This window comes from Pimephales promelas, chromosome 15 (assembly GCF_988280905.1).
Source record: "Pimephales promelas chromosome 15, fPimPro1.hap1.1, whole genome shotgun sequence".
NCBI classification, from domain to species: Eukaryota; Metazoa; Chordata; class Actinopteri; order Cypriniformes; family Leuciscidae; genus Pimephales; species Pimephales promelas.
The window spans coordinates 30,723,898-30,739,912 of record NC_142783.1 but is presented as its reverse complement, the minus strand read 5'-3'; the positions used below and the strand labels follow the sequence as shown (position 1 = coordinate 30,739,912).

Here is a 16,015-nt window from a genome sequence, read left to right as displayed (position 1 = left end):
TGTTGCTCATTCAGTAAACAGGCTCCTTTTAACTGGGAAAGAGAGTTAATAATTTTCTTCCTGTCGGATGGCTAGCACATCTATGTGAAATATCTCACTAAGATGACAAACTCGGTGAGCAGGAAAATGACAATAGCATTTCGGCTTGGCTCAATTCTTGGGACCTTTCATTTTGTGGTTTCCTTTTAAATGAGTTACTCATTCATTAACCATTTCAGTCATATTGGTGATTTTATGGCCAATCTTTTGCAATATGTGAGAAACTGTCCATGATTTTTTTTTTTTTTTTTTTGACAATGATTTTCCAGGTCTTTCCCCAACCCTCCACATTACATGGCTTGGGACTCACAAACAAACTCACACCATGGACAATTTAGTGTCTCCGTTTCAGCTATAATGTTTTTGGGGGAAACCAACACAGACAAAGGAAGAACATGCAAACTCCACACTTAAAGGCCTCCTGGGTCATATGAGGGACTCAAAACCGAACCTCCCTGCTGTGAGGCGACATTACTACCCGCCGAGCCACCGTGCCGCCCTTTATGAGTTACTACACAGTTCTCTTCAAGATTAAGTAAATCTGAAGCCATCATCATTGTGTCCATGAGCGGGAATGCTGTCTCATGCCCTGTGATCAAAGGGCCCGGGGCAGAGGGGACCCACCCATGTTAATGGTGTCCCGAGCCCCTCGAATTCTGGCAGCTTCACTCTTTCAGGTTGCTTTACGTGAATATTCCCTGTAATTAGTCTACTGTAAGACACCATCGATGAAAAGTGTCTGCTAGAGGGCAAGTAATTACAGACTTGCAAAGTAAACAGTGACATAGGTATTTTGTTGTCTTTCAGGCAACGATCAAAACATGTTTTTTCATGGATGTTCTTCCTGTCTGTCAGGGGTCTTTTGTTGAATTTGAATTCATAGTATTGTGGTACCCTTGAAGTCATGAAATTGGGCCCCACTGGTGTAAAACTGTCTCCAGATGTCATGGTTAAGTGCTTGTTTAAAGTTGTTTTATAGCAAGTATAACATGTCACACTGCAGGGCATTGTTGTCATTCCTGTTAACTGTCTATATGTTTTAGTGTAACAGATTCTAAGAAAAATCAAAAATGATCATTATTAGTCATTATGAACCCGATTTTTCAAATTTGTAAATAAATATAAAAGGTATAAATATATATAAATATTAAATATAAAAGGTTATTATATTGAAGTTAATTTTACAAGAAAATACTATTTTAGTTTTTCTACTTGTTACTTGCCATTTCTTTGTTATTGTTTGTGAAATTAATTTAACAAATTTAAAGAAACAACATATATATATGTATACCTCAAGACTCAACCAAATCAAAATACATATTAGAACATGTTCTTGGAGTTAGAAATAAAAAGACCTTAAACTGAATAAAGCCAATAGAGAAGCAGAGAACCAATTGAAAATATTTCCTAGCGTGCTGCAGACCCTTTAAATTGTGCAATACAAATCAGGGCTTACTTGCCAGAGCACAATATGCAGGCCCGTTTTAAACTAAAGATCTCAAACACAAGATTTGTATAGTGATGTTTTCACCTGTCCGACAAATCATCACCTTTAGGCAATCTCCTAGATAAATCCTTAGGATTTCTGTCAAGCGAATATATCTTGCAGTGGCTTTTAGAAACCCAGTTATTAGTTTCTGCTTGACACGATACAAATAATCTCGTTCCAGCATGTCTTCTGAAACTTTTGTAATGGTATGCCCATAACCTGTGCTTTAATTACAGCATACAGTAAAGCTCTGTAGGTGAGAGAACAACAGAGCCTTTAAAATAAAGATTTAGCAGACTTAGGGAAAGTTAGGTTCTGTCAGCATGAAGTTTGTGTATAGTTTAACTGCAAAAGACAAGCCCTAACAAAACAAAATATTGTTTGTGATCCTATTTTGTCACAGCCAGATAACCTGCATCAGCATGCCATGTTTATTTAAACTTTATACATTCACCAGCCACTTTATTAGCTACACCTGTTCAATTCATTAACGCAAATATCATGTCAGAAAATCACATGGCAGCAACTTGATGCATTTGCATGGTCAAGACGATCCACTGAAGGTCAAACTGAGCATCAGAATGGGGAAGAAAGGGGATATAAGTGAGTTTGAACGTGGCATGGTTGTTGGTGCCAGACGGGCTGATCTGAATATTTCAGAAACTGATGATCTGGGATTTTCACATGTAACCATCTCTAGAGTTTATAGAGAATGATCAGAAATAGAGGAAATATTCAATCAGTGGCAGTTCTGTGGGTGAAAATGCTTTGGTCAGAGGAGAATGGCCAGACTGGTTCAGCTGATAAAAAAGGAAATAACATCTCATGTCAATATGGACTAAAATCTCTGAGGACTGTTTCCAGCATCTTGAATCTGTGCCATGAAGAATTAAAGCAGTTCTGTAGGCAAAAGTAGTCCAATCCGGGACTGAAAAAGTAATCCTAATAAAGTGGTGGGTGAGTGTTTGTTTTTAAGTATTTACCCATTTTATTTTATCCAATTTGGCCAAACTTATTAAAAAAAAGCAACCAAAATAATAGATAATAAAATTAACAAACATTTTATTTGACTGATTTAATATCAAATCACTGATTACAGTTGATAATCATAGGTCAGCTCAGGGTTTAAAACATTTTGATGGACCCAAATATGATAATCCCCTTGCACCATTCCTACATCCCATCACTGTTGAATTCTTATAATCTTACACTTGAAGGACCATAAGATGCAAAACAATACATTAACAACGCTGCAAACATATCTCAGTAAATTTGTGCATTCATATCCACCTTATTTTTGATCATTTGTGAGGCTCTTTACAAAAACTGCTTGATATTGCAAACTGGTATTTCTTTAATTATTTGTATGTATTGTTTTAGTTCTAGCACAAATGGTTTGATCATTCCATGCATTTTTTTTTTTTGGTTTTTATACCTGTAGCAGCTAAATCAGAAGTCTTAAACGTTCACAAAAAAACAGTTTTAGCTCACGTTGCAAAATAAGGTGGACAGAAGTGCTTATCTATTCAAAAATGTAAGGTGCATACTTCTGTCCAGGTGTGTGGAAGGAAGGGGAGGTTATTAGGATCTTGAATGATGGATTGGTCTTGGCTTTGGCTGGATGTTGTCAGTTAAAATATGGCAGATCATCTTTATTATGCTCTGCTTGGAGTTTTTGACATACTTCACAGTGATGTCTCTGTTTCCGGGGGACAATTCCATGAGAAATTGTTTTTCGTTGACCTGTTTTTATTTAATGCTGCAGAAAGTGCAACTATATTGAAAATCTTCTTTACTTGGCACTTTATTGGTGATTCACAAAACAACATGTTTTACTAAAAGTGTTTATTAATTGTTTTGTGAAATAACATTAGCATAGTGCATACTTGTATGCATATTTAATGACTGCATAATTTAAAAGTTTAATTCATTAAAAGTCACATTGCAAAAATTGTGAATTTTATCGTTTTCCATTTTTAAGACATCTTTTTTTTTTTAACCTGTTCATCAATAGTGGTGCTCCTACAAGATTATTTTAATTTTCAGATGGAAATAGTACTTCAAACACCAAGGGTGTAGCAAAGCAATACTAAATTTACACCCTCATACAGACTCGGTTTGGATCTGCATTAAACAGAATTTTTCTGTAAACAAGCCAAAACACTTTACTGAATGAACCATTTTTACTTACACCCCCCAAAAAACATATGCATGGTACTTAAGTTTGCCTTTTCTTAGGTATGTCATAAAATTATCACGTTTTACAATGCAATGTATTTTAGCTTCAAAGAGTTATGTTTAAGAAAGATTTTTCCAAAGCATTCTTGTGTTTTTATTTAGAATTTCCCATTATAATTGTAGTTTCGATCTAAACTAAAGATCATCGCCCCGAACTAATTACTTAACCACATTCCAAAAATAAGATCAACATTTGAAGAATGCTCCTGTATTGCATGCTAAACAAAATCAACTGTTGGCGCAAGCCTGTTGTGGTTTTTTTCTTTGGTCTCTCACATCACACATCTTACTGACCTCAGAGCTGCTATTTCATCGATACATTGTTTGAACAGGATATCTTCTCATTACTGCACTACATTACTACCATCTAATTACTACACCACGCACATGGCTTATTTAAACAGTTTTCTCTTTTTTGCCAGAGGGCTATTTTTAGTATTTTTGCCGCCGTCTAGATTCTTTTTAGAAACAGTCGCCTTAGGTTTGATCTTCACAGGTTTCTTCACCTCTTTCCCAGTCTTTTTAGCCTTCTGTAGCCAGACATTCGGCTTAGGATCGCTCTTCACAGCTTTCTTCACCTCTTTTCCAGTCTTTTTAGCCTTCTGTAGCCAGACATTTGGCTGTGCCTCCTCTTTTGGTTTCGTTGGTTTGAGCGGTTTGGTTTTATTTCTTTCCGAGCGTCCTTTTAAGGACAGCTTTGGATTGTGATAGGGCTTTTCTGTGACTTTTTTGGCTTGTAACATTGTCTTCTTATGAGGACGAGGAGCTTTCTTTAGTGTTTTTGCGCTTGCATTGATTTGCTTCTCCTTTGGTTGAGTTGTCTTCTTGGGCTTGTCTTGGCGCAATTTTGCTGTAGTGGTTTGGCCCGGCTTTTCTTTCTTCGGTGCAGATGTGGAGGGTTTGGCCATTGTGGGCTGGCGCGTGCCCGGTGGTTTAGTGGGGAGTATGATCTTTTCCAGTGGAGATCTTGTTGGTGTTTCACTTATGCCAAGCACAGTCACTAAACAAAACAGTATATTTTTACATGGATGAGTCTCTAAGCAGTTCTGTTTCATAACACTGGCAATCTTAACCAGGTATGTTTGAAGTTTACTTGAGTTTACTTGAAGGGGTGTGCATAAGACTAACATGACACCTTCATAATCATGACTTGACTTATGTTAGAATATGAAGGAAGTTTTATGCATGTTTGTGACAACTGTCATTAAGTGTTTTTCGCTCAGTTATGACATTTTTAATGCAAATATGACATTGTTTGAGATGTCTTTGGCATGACAACTTGACATGAACCAATAACATCATAACCTATCATAAACATGACATAGCAGATTAATTATCAAACTTAAGAAAACACCTAGCTTTATTGGTTAACTTTACATAAAACTATCAGGTGGTTGGTTTTGACATTGGCTGTCATGAAGCCATTATAACTTTTTAATGACAAATTCAATTAGTACCACTGCAGTTACGCAAAATATTCATGACAGTTATAATGGTCTCATGACATCCAATGTCAAAGCCAACCACACGACAGTTTAACTTCATTTTAGAAGAAGTTGTCATAACAATGATATGTTAAACAATGTCATATTTGCATTTAAAATGTCATAACTGAGCAAATGACACTTAATGACAGTTGTCATAAACCCTACTTCATATTCAAGACATATGTCATGTCGTGGTTATGAAAGTGTCATGTCAGTCTTATGCACACCCCTTCAAGTAAAGTGTTTCCAAAGTTTGTGAACCCCTTGCAGAATTAAATGTGAACCCCTTGCATCAGTGAATGTTTGAACCTTTTTTAATACTTGTGTTTATAAGTCCCTAAGTTGTCCTCAGTGTGAAAAGATGGATCTCCAAATAATACAGTCACTGCTGGAAAGGGATCAAATATGCAAAAGATGCTGGAAAACTGAAGAATTTGTGGGATTTTTCGGAAGAATATTAGGCAGCTTAACTGCTCAAACAAGGGACTAGAGAACAACATCACACACAAAAACAAACAGTCGTGGATCATCCAATTAATGACGCGGTATTAAGAATCAAAGGTTCACAAACTTTTCAATGGGGTTATTTTTTAGAAAATCAGCTATTTTTTGCCTTGTGGACTGTATTGTGAACCTTTTTTAAGTAAAATATCTCTAAAAGTAACATGCATTTTGTATGATCCCTCTTATTTTGTCAAATAATCAAATTTTTCACAGATTCTGCAGGGGGTTCACAAACTTTCAAGCAGCACTGTATATATAGCCTATAATAAAGATCAATAGATTCTTACATTCTCTTGGTGTAAATGGCACTTTCTTCCCTCTGACTTTTACTGGAAGTGGCTTGTTTTTGCATTTTCCTGGAGGTGCTCTCCTGTAGACAGACAGAGGGAATGCAGAGAAAATGAACTCCCATTAACCTTAAAAAATGTAGGCCTCCTTTAGTGCTGTGAGGTAAAAAATACATTTTTTCAACACAAATTGATGCACAAGATTGTGTGTGTGAGACGACAATGACCTCCAACTGCTTCTTTTAGTAATGAATCCTTTTTTTCCCACTTTTAAAGTGGGATAAAGAATATGGAACATCTGGGATTAATGTATGGGATCGCTATGAGATTGATTTCAGATGTGCCGATTAATCTCCTGTAGTCTTGCTGGTTCCAGCAGGATTATTTTCAGTTCATTATTTAAAACATCAAACAGCTTGTGGAATTTGTTTATATGTCACTCTTTAAATATAATTTGTCAGTTTCACTGTAAAAAATAAGCTGTGGTTGCCAGCATCATACTGTAACACTACGGTGTGTTACTGTTTTTGTGTTGGAGCAGTTTTATATAGCTGACAATACAGTATTTAGCTGTTAATATTAAAAACAGTAACACACCATAACAAAATAAAATAATAAATGAAACATTTCATACATCAGACCCCCTATCTTACAAAATAGCATAAACAAATCATTACTTTATGATCCGTGATAGATAGATGATAGCAGATTTCCAGAAGTTTGGATGAAAACCATTTGGTGAAAGCATGCGCCACTGTTTCCAAGATTCCAAAGGAATAAAGACCACATGATGCTTAAACTGACACTTCCTGTCCCTCTGTCTCCCAGCATGATGTCTTAACTGAGAGTTATCAGTTACATTTTAAGAACTCTTATAATGGGGAATTTACCCAATCTGTCTATTGATGCCATTGCATGATGTATTTTGACAGTTCATTTCTTCACTTACTGTACTGCCCGCATATTAATGGATCGGATAGATACAGTAGACGAGAATCAATGTAAATTGACAATATGTATCAAAATATACATACCTAGATGGATCCACAAATTTGTAAAGTGTGCCAAAAGGAGACATTGCACTTGGGTAGGAGGTTGCTAGAAAATAAAGCTCTCCTTCAGAAAAAGCAAAAACAAAAATATTGTATGAATGATTTTCAGCCATATTATTGCTTTAATATTCATATGACACCTTGACAGAACTGTGCACAAACCTACCTGCTTCATCCTCGGCAAATGAGATGATGAACTTGTGGTGATGATTTATAAGCCCAGGAAAAGAGCAGGTTGTAGCGTCTCCCATGCACACATTCTTTTCCTTCCAACTCCCAGTTTTCTTCTCCTCCTCCAGAGCCATTAGTCGTCTGAATAAGAACAAAAGGCTTGAATTGTCATCTCTTCCAGACTTATGTTAAGTAAAAAAAAGTAGTGACCGAATTAACTAAAATGGCTCGTACTGTAAATTTATAGTAATTTCTAAAAAATCGAATTGAAAGTTGATTATGCACAAAAGACTTAAAGTTTTTAAGTTGCAATACTGAATGAGCGTTGGTCCTTACCCACTCATAAAGTCTCCAAAAATATAAAGACCGTTGAGGTTGGGTGATTCGCATCCTCTATACACATAACCTCCAGTTACGGATTTCCCAACATGGTGTCCATAGGCAAATATTGGAAGAATGTCATCTGTCATTAAAACAATGTGTAAAGAAATGAGAATTTGTTACTTATTTAATTTGACACGCGACCTTGTCATATTTTTACTTTACTCAAGTTAATATGCTTCATTAAGTTTAATTCTAGAATATTCTGTGTTAATTTTAATTTGCTTTGATCCTAAATTGTATTCCTTTCATAAAACACAAAGGCCTGGGTTTACAGACAAGGCTTGGATTAAGTAGCACATAGACTTTTATAATAGTTCCTTAGAAAAGCATTACTGGTGTGCATCTTAAAACAAAACAATGGCAGTGAAATCTTTTAAGATATGCCATTGCAAGCTGCTTTCGGTTAACACAGCTCAAAAATGCATTTAAGTCTGGGACTAGCTGGATGTCTGGCCCGCATTTACAAGAAAGTATGGTGATTTGTACTGCTAAGGCCTAAAAAACACAGCATAAATGTAGTCCATGCAACTTGTGGGCTCTATTCCAAGTCAGCTTTACATTAACGTTGTCTGAGGAGCAAAAAAATATAAGCAATTATTAGATTTGATATCTATGCATATTATCCGTTAATTAACAAATGTTTCTCATTCTCACACAAGTCTTTCATAGGACTTCAGAAGACAAGTCAAGATAAACAATTCTGTGTTTGGGTAAAATATTGACAAACCCAAATGTTGGGTTAAAAATGCAATAAAAAAAATACAGTTGAAAGTGAAAGTTGAAGTTGGGTTCAAATTTGAGATGACATTTCTAACCCAACAGTTGGTTTTGTCCATATTTTACCCAAATTTGGGTTGAAACAACCCAGCATGTTTAGAGAGAGTTTGAGAATCTGTCATTGTAAATCCCTTATTAATTTACCATTATTCTGAATATTGTTTTTTTTTATATATATATATATACTTTAATTTTTTTTATTTGGGCCTTTTTTTGATCATATGGGAATTTGACGGTATCATCATCCACTTCCCTTGTACGGAAAACAGACTCAGACGTTCTGTTTAATATCTTAAGGATTCCATGGAACTGAAAATATAGTAATAGTGTTGGAATGACACGGGGGCAAGTAAATCTTAATATTTTTTAGTTAACTATTTATTTAAAATGGTTTGAAAACTTCACCATTTCCAGAAATCAGGATCACAGATGTATGGACTGGCCTGTGATATGAAGTTCTTCAGTGATCAGTTTATTGAGCAGTAAAAAATCGTGCAATGCTCTGTTTGATTTGTCATTTTCTCTGACCCCAAATGTGTGTGTGTGATTATTCTACGGTCCAGCTCACCTAGTGAAGAGTTCTGGCATAGTTTCACATCAAAGCATTCAAAGCCTTCTTTGGCCCTCCATCCATAGTTTCCTCCCTTCACAATGATGTCAACCTCCTCGTATCGATTCTGACCCACATCGCCACAGAAGATCCTCCCTCTGCCATAACGGGTGAGCGGATCGCCTCGATCCACTGAGCAGCGCCACATATTCCTCACTCCATAGGCATAGACCTCTGGCTTTGCATCAGGCTCTCCGAGAAAAGGATTGTCTGGAGGAATCTTATAGGGCTTTCCATCTAAACTTCTACCATCCACATCAATCCGAAGCGCTTTTCCTAACAATGCTGATCTGAAACATATTCAAATAATGTCCAAGAGGGAGGTACTGGAAAGAGTTTTTTCAAAGCACTAATTATGATTTGTGACATTCATATTAACTCTACACTAATTAATATTAAATGTTTCAAAACTGTCCTCACCTGTTTTGAGAATTTCCAAACTTCCCAAAAGGGTCTCCTGCTTTTCCACCGTCTCCTGTGAATATGTATAGATATCCATCTAGACCAAACAGAAGCTGTCCACCATTATGGTTTGCTGCAGGCTCCTCAATCTCAAGAAGAACTCTGTAAAAACAGATTTAACTGAAATACAAGGAAGATAAATATAAAGTAGCCTACTATTTCAAATGATCTGTCACCTTAAAGGGATAGTTCACACAAAAACAAAATTTGTCATTACTTAACCTTACCCGTATGTCATTCTAAACCTGTATTTTAATTTTTTTTCTCTTTGGAACAGAAAGAAAAGATCATAGAAAAAATCTCGTAGTTCTTTTTTTTATACAACGACAGTAATGTGGCACTTTTCCACTGCATGGGACGATACGGCTCGTCTCGGTTACGGCTCACTTGTGGTGCTTTTCCACTGCATGGTACGGTATGGCTCGCTTCGGCTCGCTTTAAATGGTACCTGGTCTGGTGAGGTTCCAAACGTACCGTACTGGTACTAAATGTGACGTGAAACACTGCAGATCACTGATTGGTCAGACAGAATCGTCACTACCAGCGTCATTGTATTTGCGACCAATAGACATCGACAAGTGAAACCAAACCTGCTAGATTTAAATAGCCAGTAACAGCCAGTCTATAATCCCACTCACTTTAAAGCGGTACTAACTGGAGTGGAAAAGCATCCGAGCTAAAGCGAACCAAGCCGTGCCATGCCGAGCTGAGCCGAGTCGTACCATACAGTGGAAAAACGAAGTGAGCCGAACCGTACTGAGCTGTACCGAGCCGTACCAGCAGTGGAAAAGCTCCAATAGTGACTGTCTGTTTTCAAAAACAACGACATCAGTTTTGACTTCAATGACATTTGGTCATGAGGCACGAGAGAAACAATGAGGTTTGATGTCATTAACATGCAGCTTAAAGGGTTAGTTCACCCAAAAATGAAAATTAAGTCATTAATTACTCACCCCCATGCTGTACCAACCCCGTAAGACCTTCGTTCGTCTTCGGAACACAAATGAAGATATTTGTTGATTAAATTTGAGAGCTGTATAACTACCACATTGGCTCCTAAGGGACTGTCTCTTGACGGCCCAGAAAGTCAATGAAGAAAATGTTTAAATATCCCAAGTGACTACCGTGGCTCAACTATATGTTTATCAAGCGACGCGAATACTTTTTGTGCGAAAAAACAAACAAAAATAACAAGTTTATTCGACTATTCCTTTTCTTCCTTGTAGGCCAGAAACGAGACTTCCTTAGATTTCCACGACGCATGCGCGAGAACTGAACTGAAGTAGTGTAAGGAGATCGCAATTCTCGCGCATCCGTCGTGGAAATCTAAGGAAATCTCGTTTCTGGCCTACAAGGAAGAAAAGGAATAGTCGAATAAACTCGTTATTTTTGTTTGTTTTTTCGCACAAAAAGTATTCGCGTCGCTTGATAAACATATAGTTGAGCCACGGTAGTCACTTGGGATATTTAAACATTTTCTTCATTGACTTTCTGGGCCGTCAAGAGGCAGTCCCTTAGGAGCCAATGTGGTAGTTATACAGCTCTCAAATTTAATCAAAAATATCTTCATTTGTGTTCCGAAGATAAACGAAGGTCTTACGGGGTTGGTACAGCATGGGGGTGAGTAATTAATGACTTAATTTTCATTTTTGGGTGAACTAACCCTTTAATGGGGCGCATCAATTTATGTTAGTTTGAGAACTTGGCTGTAGGAATATTGTATGTACAGAATAACTGCGGATTTTAAACAACTTGGGTTAAAAAAAAAGATTTTTTGTATTCTGTATGTATTCTTATAACAGATGCATGACAACATGGATCAAACCTATTAACCTCTCTGAGTGGGGGTCTGCCATGTTCATGTCATGAGCTGAGACCTTCATTTCGCTGATGCGAACTTTCTCCAGTTTGCCGTTGATCAGAATGGAGTAGTAGATGAAGAAGCGGCCATTATATCTGTACTTGGGATGGAAGGCGAGACCCAAGAAACCTCTTTCATCTCCCAGCCACGGTGTGGTCAACACCTCCCCGCTGATGTCCAGGAAGGGCTGCTCCAAGCGGCTGCCATCTCTCAGATACACCCACACAAAGCCTATCTGCTCTGCCACGAACATGCGGTGGGTGTCGTCTCCGCTGTGGACCATCAGCACGGGGTTCCTCAGCCCATTTGCCACTTCTGTCAGGCACAGTTGGAGGCAGCCTCTGGGGTCCTCCACCACTTTTCCCAGATTGCTATACAGGTTATTGTTCTTCAGGACATTGGGGTAGCAGTAGTCCTGGTCAGGGAGGTTAATGAGGTTACAGAAATGCGAGCGGTCTTTCTCGCACGTCTCCTGCAGGGTCCGGCTGTTGGTTAGGTACTTTACCACAGAATGGCACTTGCTGTGAAAGTCTGAGCAGTAAGTGAAGCACAGTCCTGGAAGGTGGCGCACTGGAGTGTACGGGTCTTCAGCATCAAACAAGTGTGCTGCGTAAGGAGAACACTCCTGCAAAAGAGCAATACAAGTAAGAAAACACAACTAGACTTTTGACCTTTTTCTGAAGCTTATACTGGCCCACTCAAAAGAGCCCACCCACAAGTCTAACGGTAGAGATCCACTTGTCTGACACGACAGTCGCGTGGTGTCACGACACCTCCCCATGTTTGTACGTTGATGGGCGTTCCTCAAGTTTACCGCTATGGGCGTGGTATTGACCCAGCGGCCAGTCTAGAACAAAGGCCGCTCGAGAGACTACTTCTATTGGACAGACGTGTCCTGTTTGACTGATTCATTTGTATAAAGATGGGCATCGGCCAGCTTTTTGACGCGCAGCATTTTTCCAAATGAAGCGCCGCCTTCCCGGGATGCACGCGTTAAAGTCGCGTGACGTCACCCATAGGAATAAAGTGGAGTGCGGACTGAAGTGTCGCACGGACAAGTGGATCCGCACCGTAACGGGTGCCCAATCCAAGAGTTCAGTTCCAACCAGTGTTGTAGGACCAGATTTGAGTCCATCTTGAGCCTGCTGAAACATCCAGCATAAGGTATGTTTTGCATGCTGGGACCAGTTGTTGGTTTGGTGGCCCCCAGCATGGGAAGCAAGAGTGCAGGTGGACCAGCAACACCAACTCGAGCCCTGTGTACACCTGGTATTAAGATGCATTTTGGTCGAACGGATCACAAGTAGACAAGGGAGAAACATTCCTGTCTCTTTTGTCCACTTTTGGACCACATCTGTTCTGATTTCTTCAAGGGGAGGGTCTATGGCCAGGTAAATGTGTTTTTTTTTTTTTTTTCAGATCTTTCGATCTAATAAGCTTGTTCAATTTACATATGAACGCACCTGAAATCCACAAGACCACACTGAACACTGTGAGTGTGTGTTCGAAAGAATGGTGAGAGAACATTGTGCTTGGTATGTTTTTCGTCTTCAAACCAAATGTGGGTCTTCAGCCGACAGTCTAAATCCCGTCTGGCTAGCACGCTTCTCGTAATGTTTATGAGTTTGGTCAGTAGGCGGTTTTTGTGGCTGTTGGAACGCTTTCAACCTCAAGAGCGACTACTACGAAAGCAGTCTGGTCGAATGCGTTTTTGACTCTGGAAGTAGTTGAAAGTGGACAAGCTCAAAACGTTTAAACCCGAGCTGTCCACTTGTGATCAGATCGACCAAAATGCATTTTAATTCCAGGTGTAAAACAGGGCCTCAGCATTTGGACTTGGTCTTGACTCGTCATCGTGTCTCTGGAACATGATACAGAGGTTCATGTGACACTGATTCAAAACCAGGCTTTGCTTGCCCTAAAGGAAAGCCTATTTACACCGGTCTTGGTCTTAACTCTGACTCAACCTTTTCAGGTATTGGCCTGGACTCAGACTCGAATGAGCTGGTCTCGACTAACACTGGTTCAAACACACCTGATTGTAATTTTCAAATTTAATTGATATGTAATTATCCTATTCCTGAGGAGCTTAATTGGTCCAGGTGTATTATTTAGGGTTGGAGCAGGAAGGTAGATCTCCTGGAACAGGATTGGCACTCCAAAATCACTTTTGAAGGGTCACTGTACACATAAAAAACACCCCAAAAAAACTCTGATATGAAGTATCATTCATATCTGTATAGATTGGCCAGCGATAGCTTCGCATTTTTAGATATTTATTAATTTCATGCGATTCGTCATGCTTGCCACATGACACCGCTGCCTCGTGGCTGTATGACTGATATGTTGGTTTTATTTCATTTTAATTGATTCAAAACATTCCCAAACACTTGTTAAATATATATTATGAAATCTGATATTACGATTCTCAAATTTGTGTAGGAAGATGTATTTTGTTCTTCAAACACCTGAATTACACTATAATAATAAAGAACTATATAATTATTGCAGTGGCGCAGTGGATAAGAGACGTGCCTTTGGTGTGAGAGACCCGGGTTCAAATACACTGTGAGACATCATTGTGTCCCTAAGCAAGACACTTAACCCCTAGTTGCTCCAGAGGCGTGTGACCTTCGACATAGCAATTGCAAGTCGCTTTGGATAAAACCGTCAGCTACATGAATAAATGTAAATGAAAGAAGAACACTAAAGCAATTTTGCTTTTGCAATTATAACACGGTGGCTAAATTTATCTACTTCTCTTAAAAGACATGAAAGAACATAGATGGTTGGTGAACTCAGAAAATAACTATTATTGGCTCTTCTATAGACAGTGTGTACCTTACAAGCTAAAAAAAATGTTTTTTGCTTGTAGGCTACTATATTATATGCACTTAAATATCATAAGCATAAAATAAACAATTGAGAGCACATGATGATGACGTGCCGCACTGAACGGTCCAATCACACCTGCGTGATATCAAAAGTAATAATACAAAATATTATAATTGTAATTATTTTTGGAATCTGCATTCAAAATCGATTTGGCTCAAAAATCTGAGGGGGCAAGTAGGCTACAACAAACAAAATATAATATTTAGATTTGGCGGTTTGTTTAAAAGCTATCAAATAGCCTAATACAATAACGCTCGTCTTAATAAAACAATTTACTGCAAATTTCAAACACTTTCAGCCGCACATCAACTAAGAGCAGCAATAAATTAAACAGGTGCAACTTATTTATATTTTCTCACACACATAAGACAAACATGTAAAAAAAAACACGTTAATACATCAGTAACACAGTTGAAACGTCATCATAATTGTTCACAAATAATCAAACATACCTGACACATAATATCTTTTACCAGATCCCCGCACACTGCATATTCTTCTTCACCAATAAGGTCCATAATGTCCCAGTATCTCGTTGCAATATTGTTGTCCGTTTTTTGGTCACAGCAACCAAATTTCTCATAGTGCCTGCAAAACTCAAGGTGGTGAGGGGGTTTGAAAGGTGGCTGGAAGTCCAAACACTGAGGATGTGCCCAAGTGTGCCTCAAATAAGAGAAGTGAATTATTATAATGAGGCGTGTGAAGAGTCCTTGGAGCCATGCAGTCCTCTTGGTCAGGGAACTCACCTCAGGGCAATTTACACGATGATGATGATTTCGTGAATCCGGCGCTCTCGGCATTTTTCCTGTGTGTTTAGGAGTGTGTTTGCTCTTGAGCGTGTGTGAGTGTCTACGGTATTTCTGCTTAACCTATATGTTGTGCGTGCGTGCGTGCGTACGCGCACCGCACTCTTCGTAAAATGCGCCATTGATTACAGGATATCGCATTCTTACCCTAAGCTAAATTGGTGATGTAGGCCAACAATATTTGTAATTAGCCTATAAAACGTCCATATATATATTTGGTTAAATACAATTCATTTTTAAATTCGACACATTTCTGATTTTCTGATATATAAAATTCAATACAAATACTTTAGCAAAACTATTTGATTTTATGATTAGCCTAATTTGTTTTTTTTCTGTGAAGACTTTTGGTGTTAAAATGTATTACATTACCTTTAATAAAATCACATACAACAAATGAATCAAGAGAGAGCCATCCATGCTTAACAAATACAGAAGTTACAGTTAATTTAATTTTTAAAATTAGGCTATATTTCTTTACATTTTTGTTTTATTTAATTGCATGAACCAGGATTAGTTTATATTGTGTTTATGAAATTAAGAGTTCCACCATAATTCAGTAGCCAGGATGAGGAGATGAATTGACGCCTATTTCTGTTTCGAGCAAATACCCCCATTGATTTCCTGAAAACAAACGCATGTGTGCCACCTAGTGGGGGTAGAAATCTAATCTTATCCAAAGTATTGCTTCCTTACAACTGGTTAATTTTCAAAACTGCACAGTTTCTGTGTATTATATTTGTCATATGTTGCTCAAAGATAGCTCTTGATCCCATGATTCAGCAACATGAACTGGAAAGTGTTTGATATGCTGCACACAAAGTGTCTAATAAATCTTTATTCCATCTGCTTCTATGGAGTTTAAAAGTGATTAACTAGATGTAAACCATGTTCAGAAATAATGCCCATGTAAGTAGCAATATAATAATTATTATTATTTTTAAATTGCACAC

The 16,015-nt window shown here is 38.0% G+C and overlaps 1 protein-coding gene across 1 annotated transcript; it reads right to left on the bottom strand.

The window, feature by feature from the left end:
- Window positions 1-2,412: 2,412 nt before the first annotated feature.
- Window positions 2,413-15,194, bottom strand: hhipl2 (HHIP-like 2). Its single transcript, XM_039653414.2, has 9 exons — window positions 14,709-15,194; window positions 11,334-11,986; window positions 9,459-9,602; window positions 8,997-9,328; window positions 7,604-7,730; window positions 7,263-7,408; window positions 7,079-7,160; window positions 6,045-6,127; window positions 2,413-4,766 (listed from the first exon to the last, which is right to left on the bottom strand). Exons 1-9 carry the CDS (start codon window positions 15,054-15,056, stop codon window positions 4,159-4,161), a joined length of 2,523 nt encoding a protein of 840 aa, XP_039509348.2. The 5' UTR covers window positions 15,057-15,194; the 3' UTR covers window positions 2,413-4,158.
- Between the last annotated feature and the right edge of the window lie 821 nt (window positions 15,195-16,015).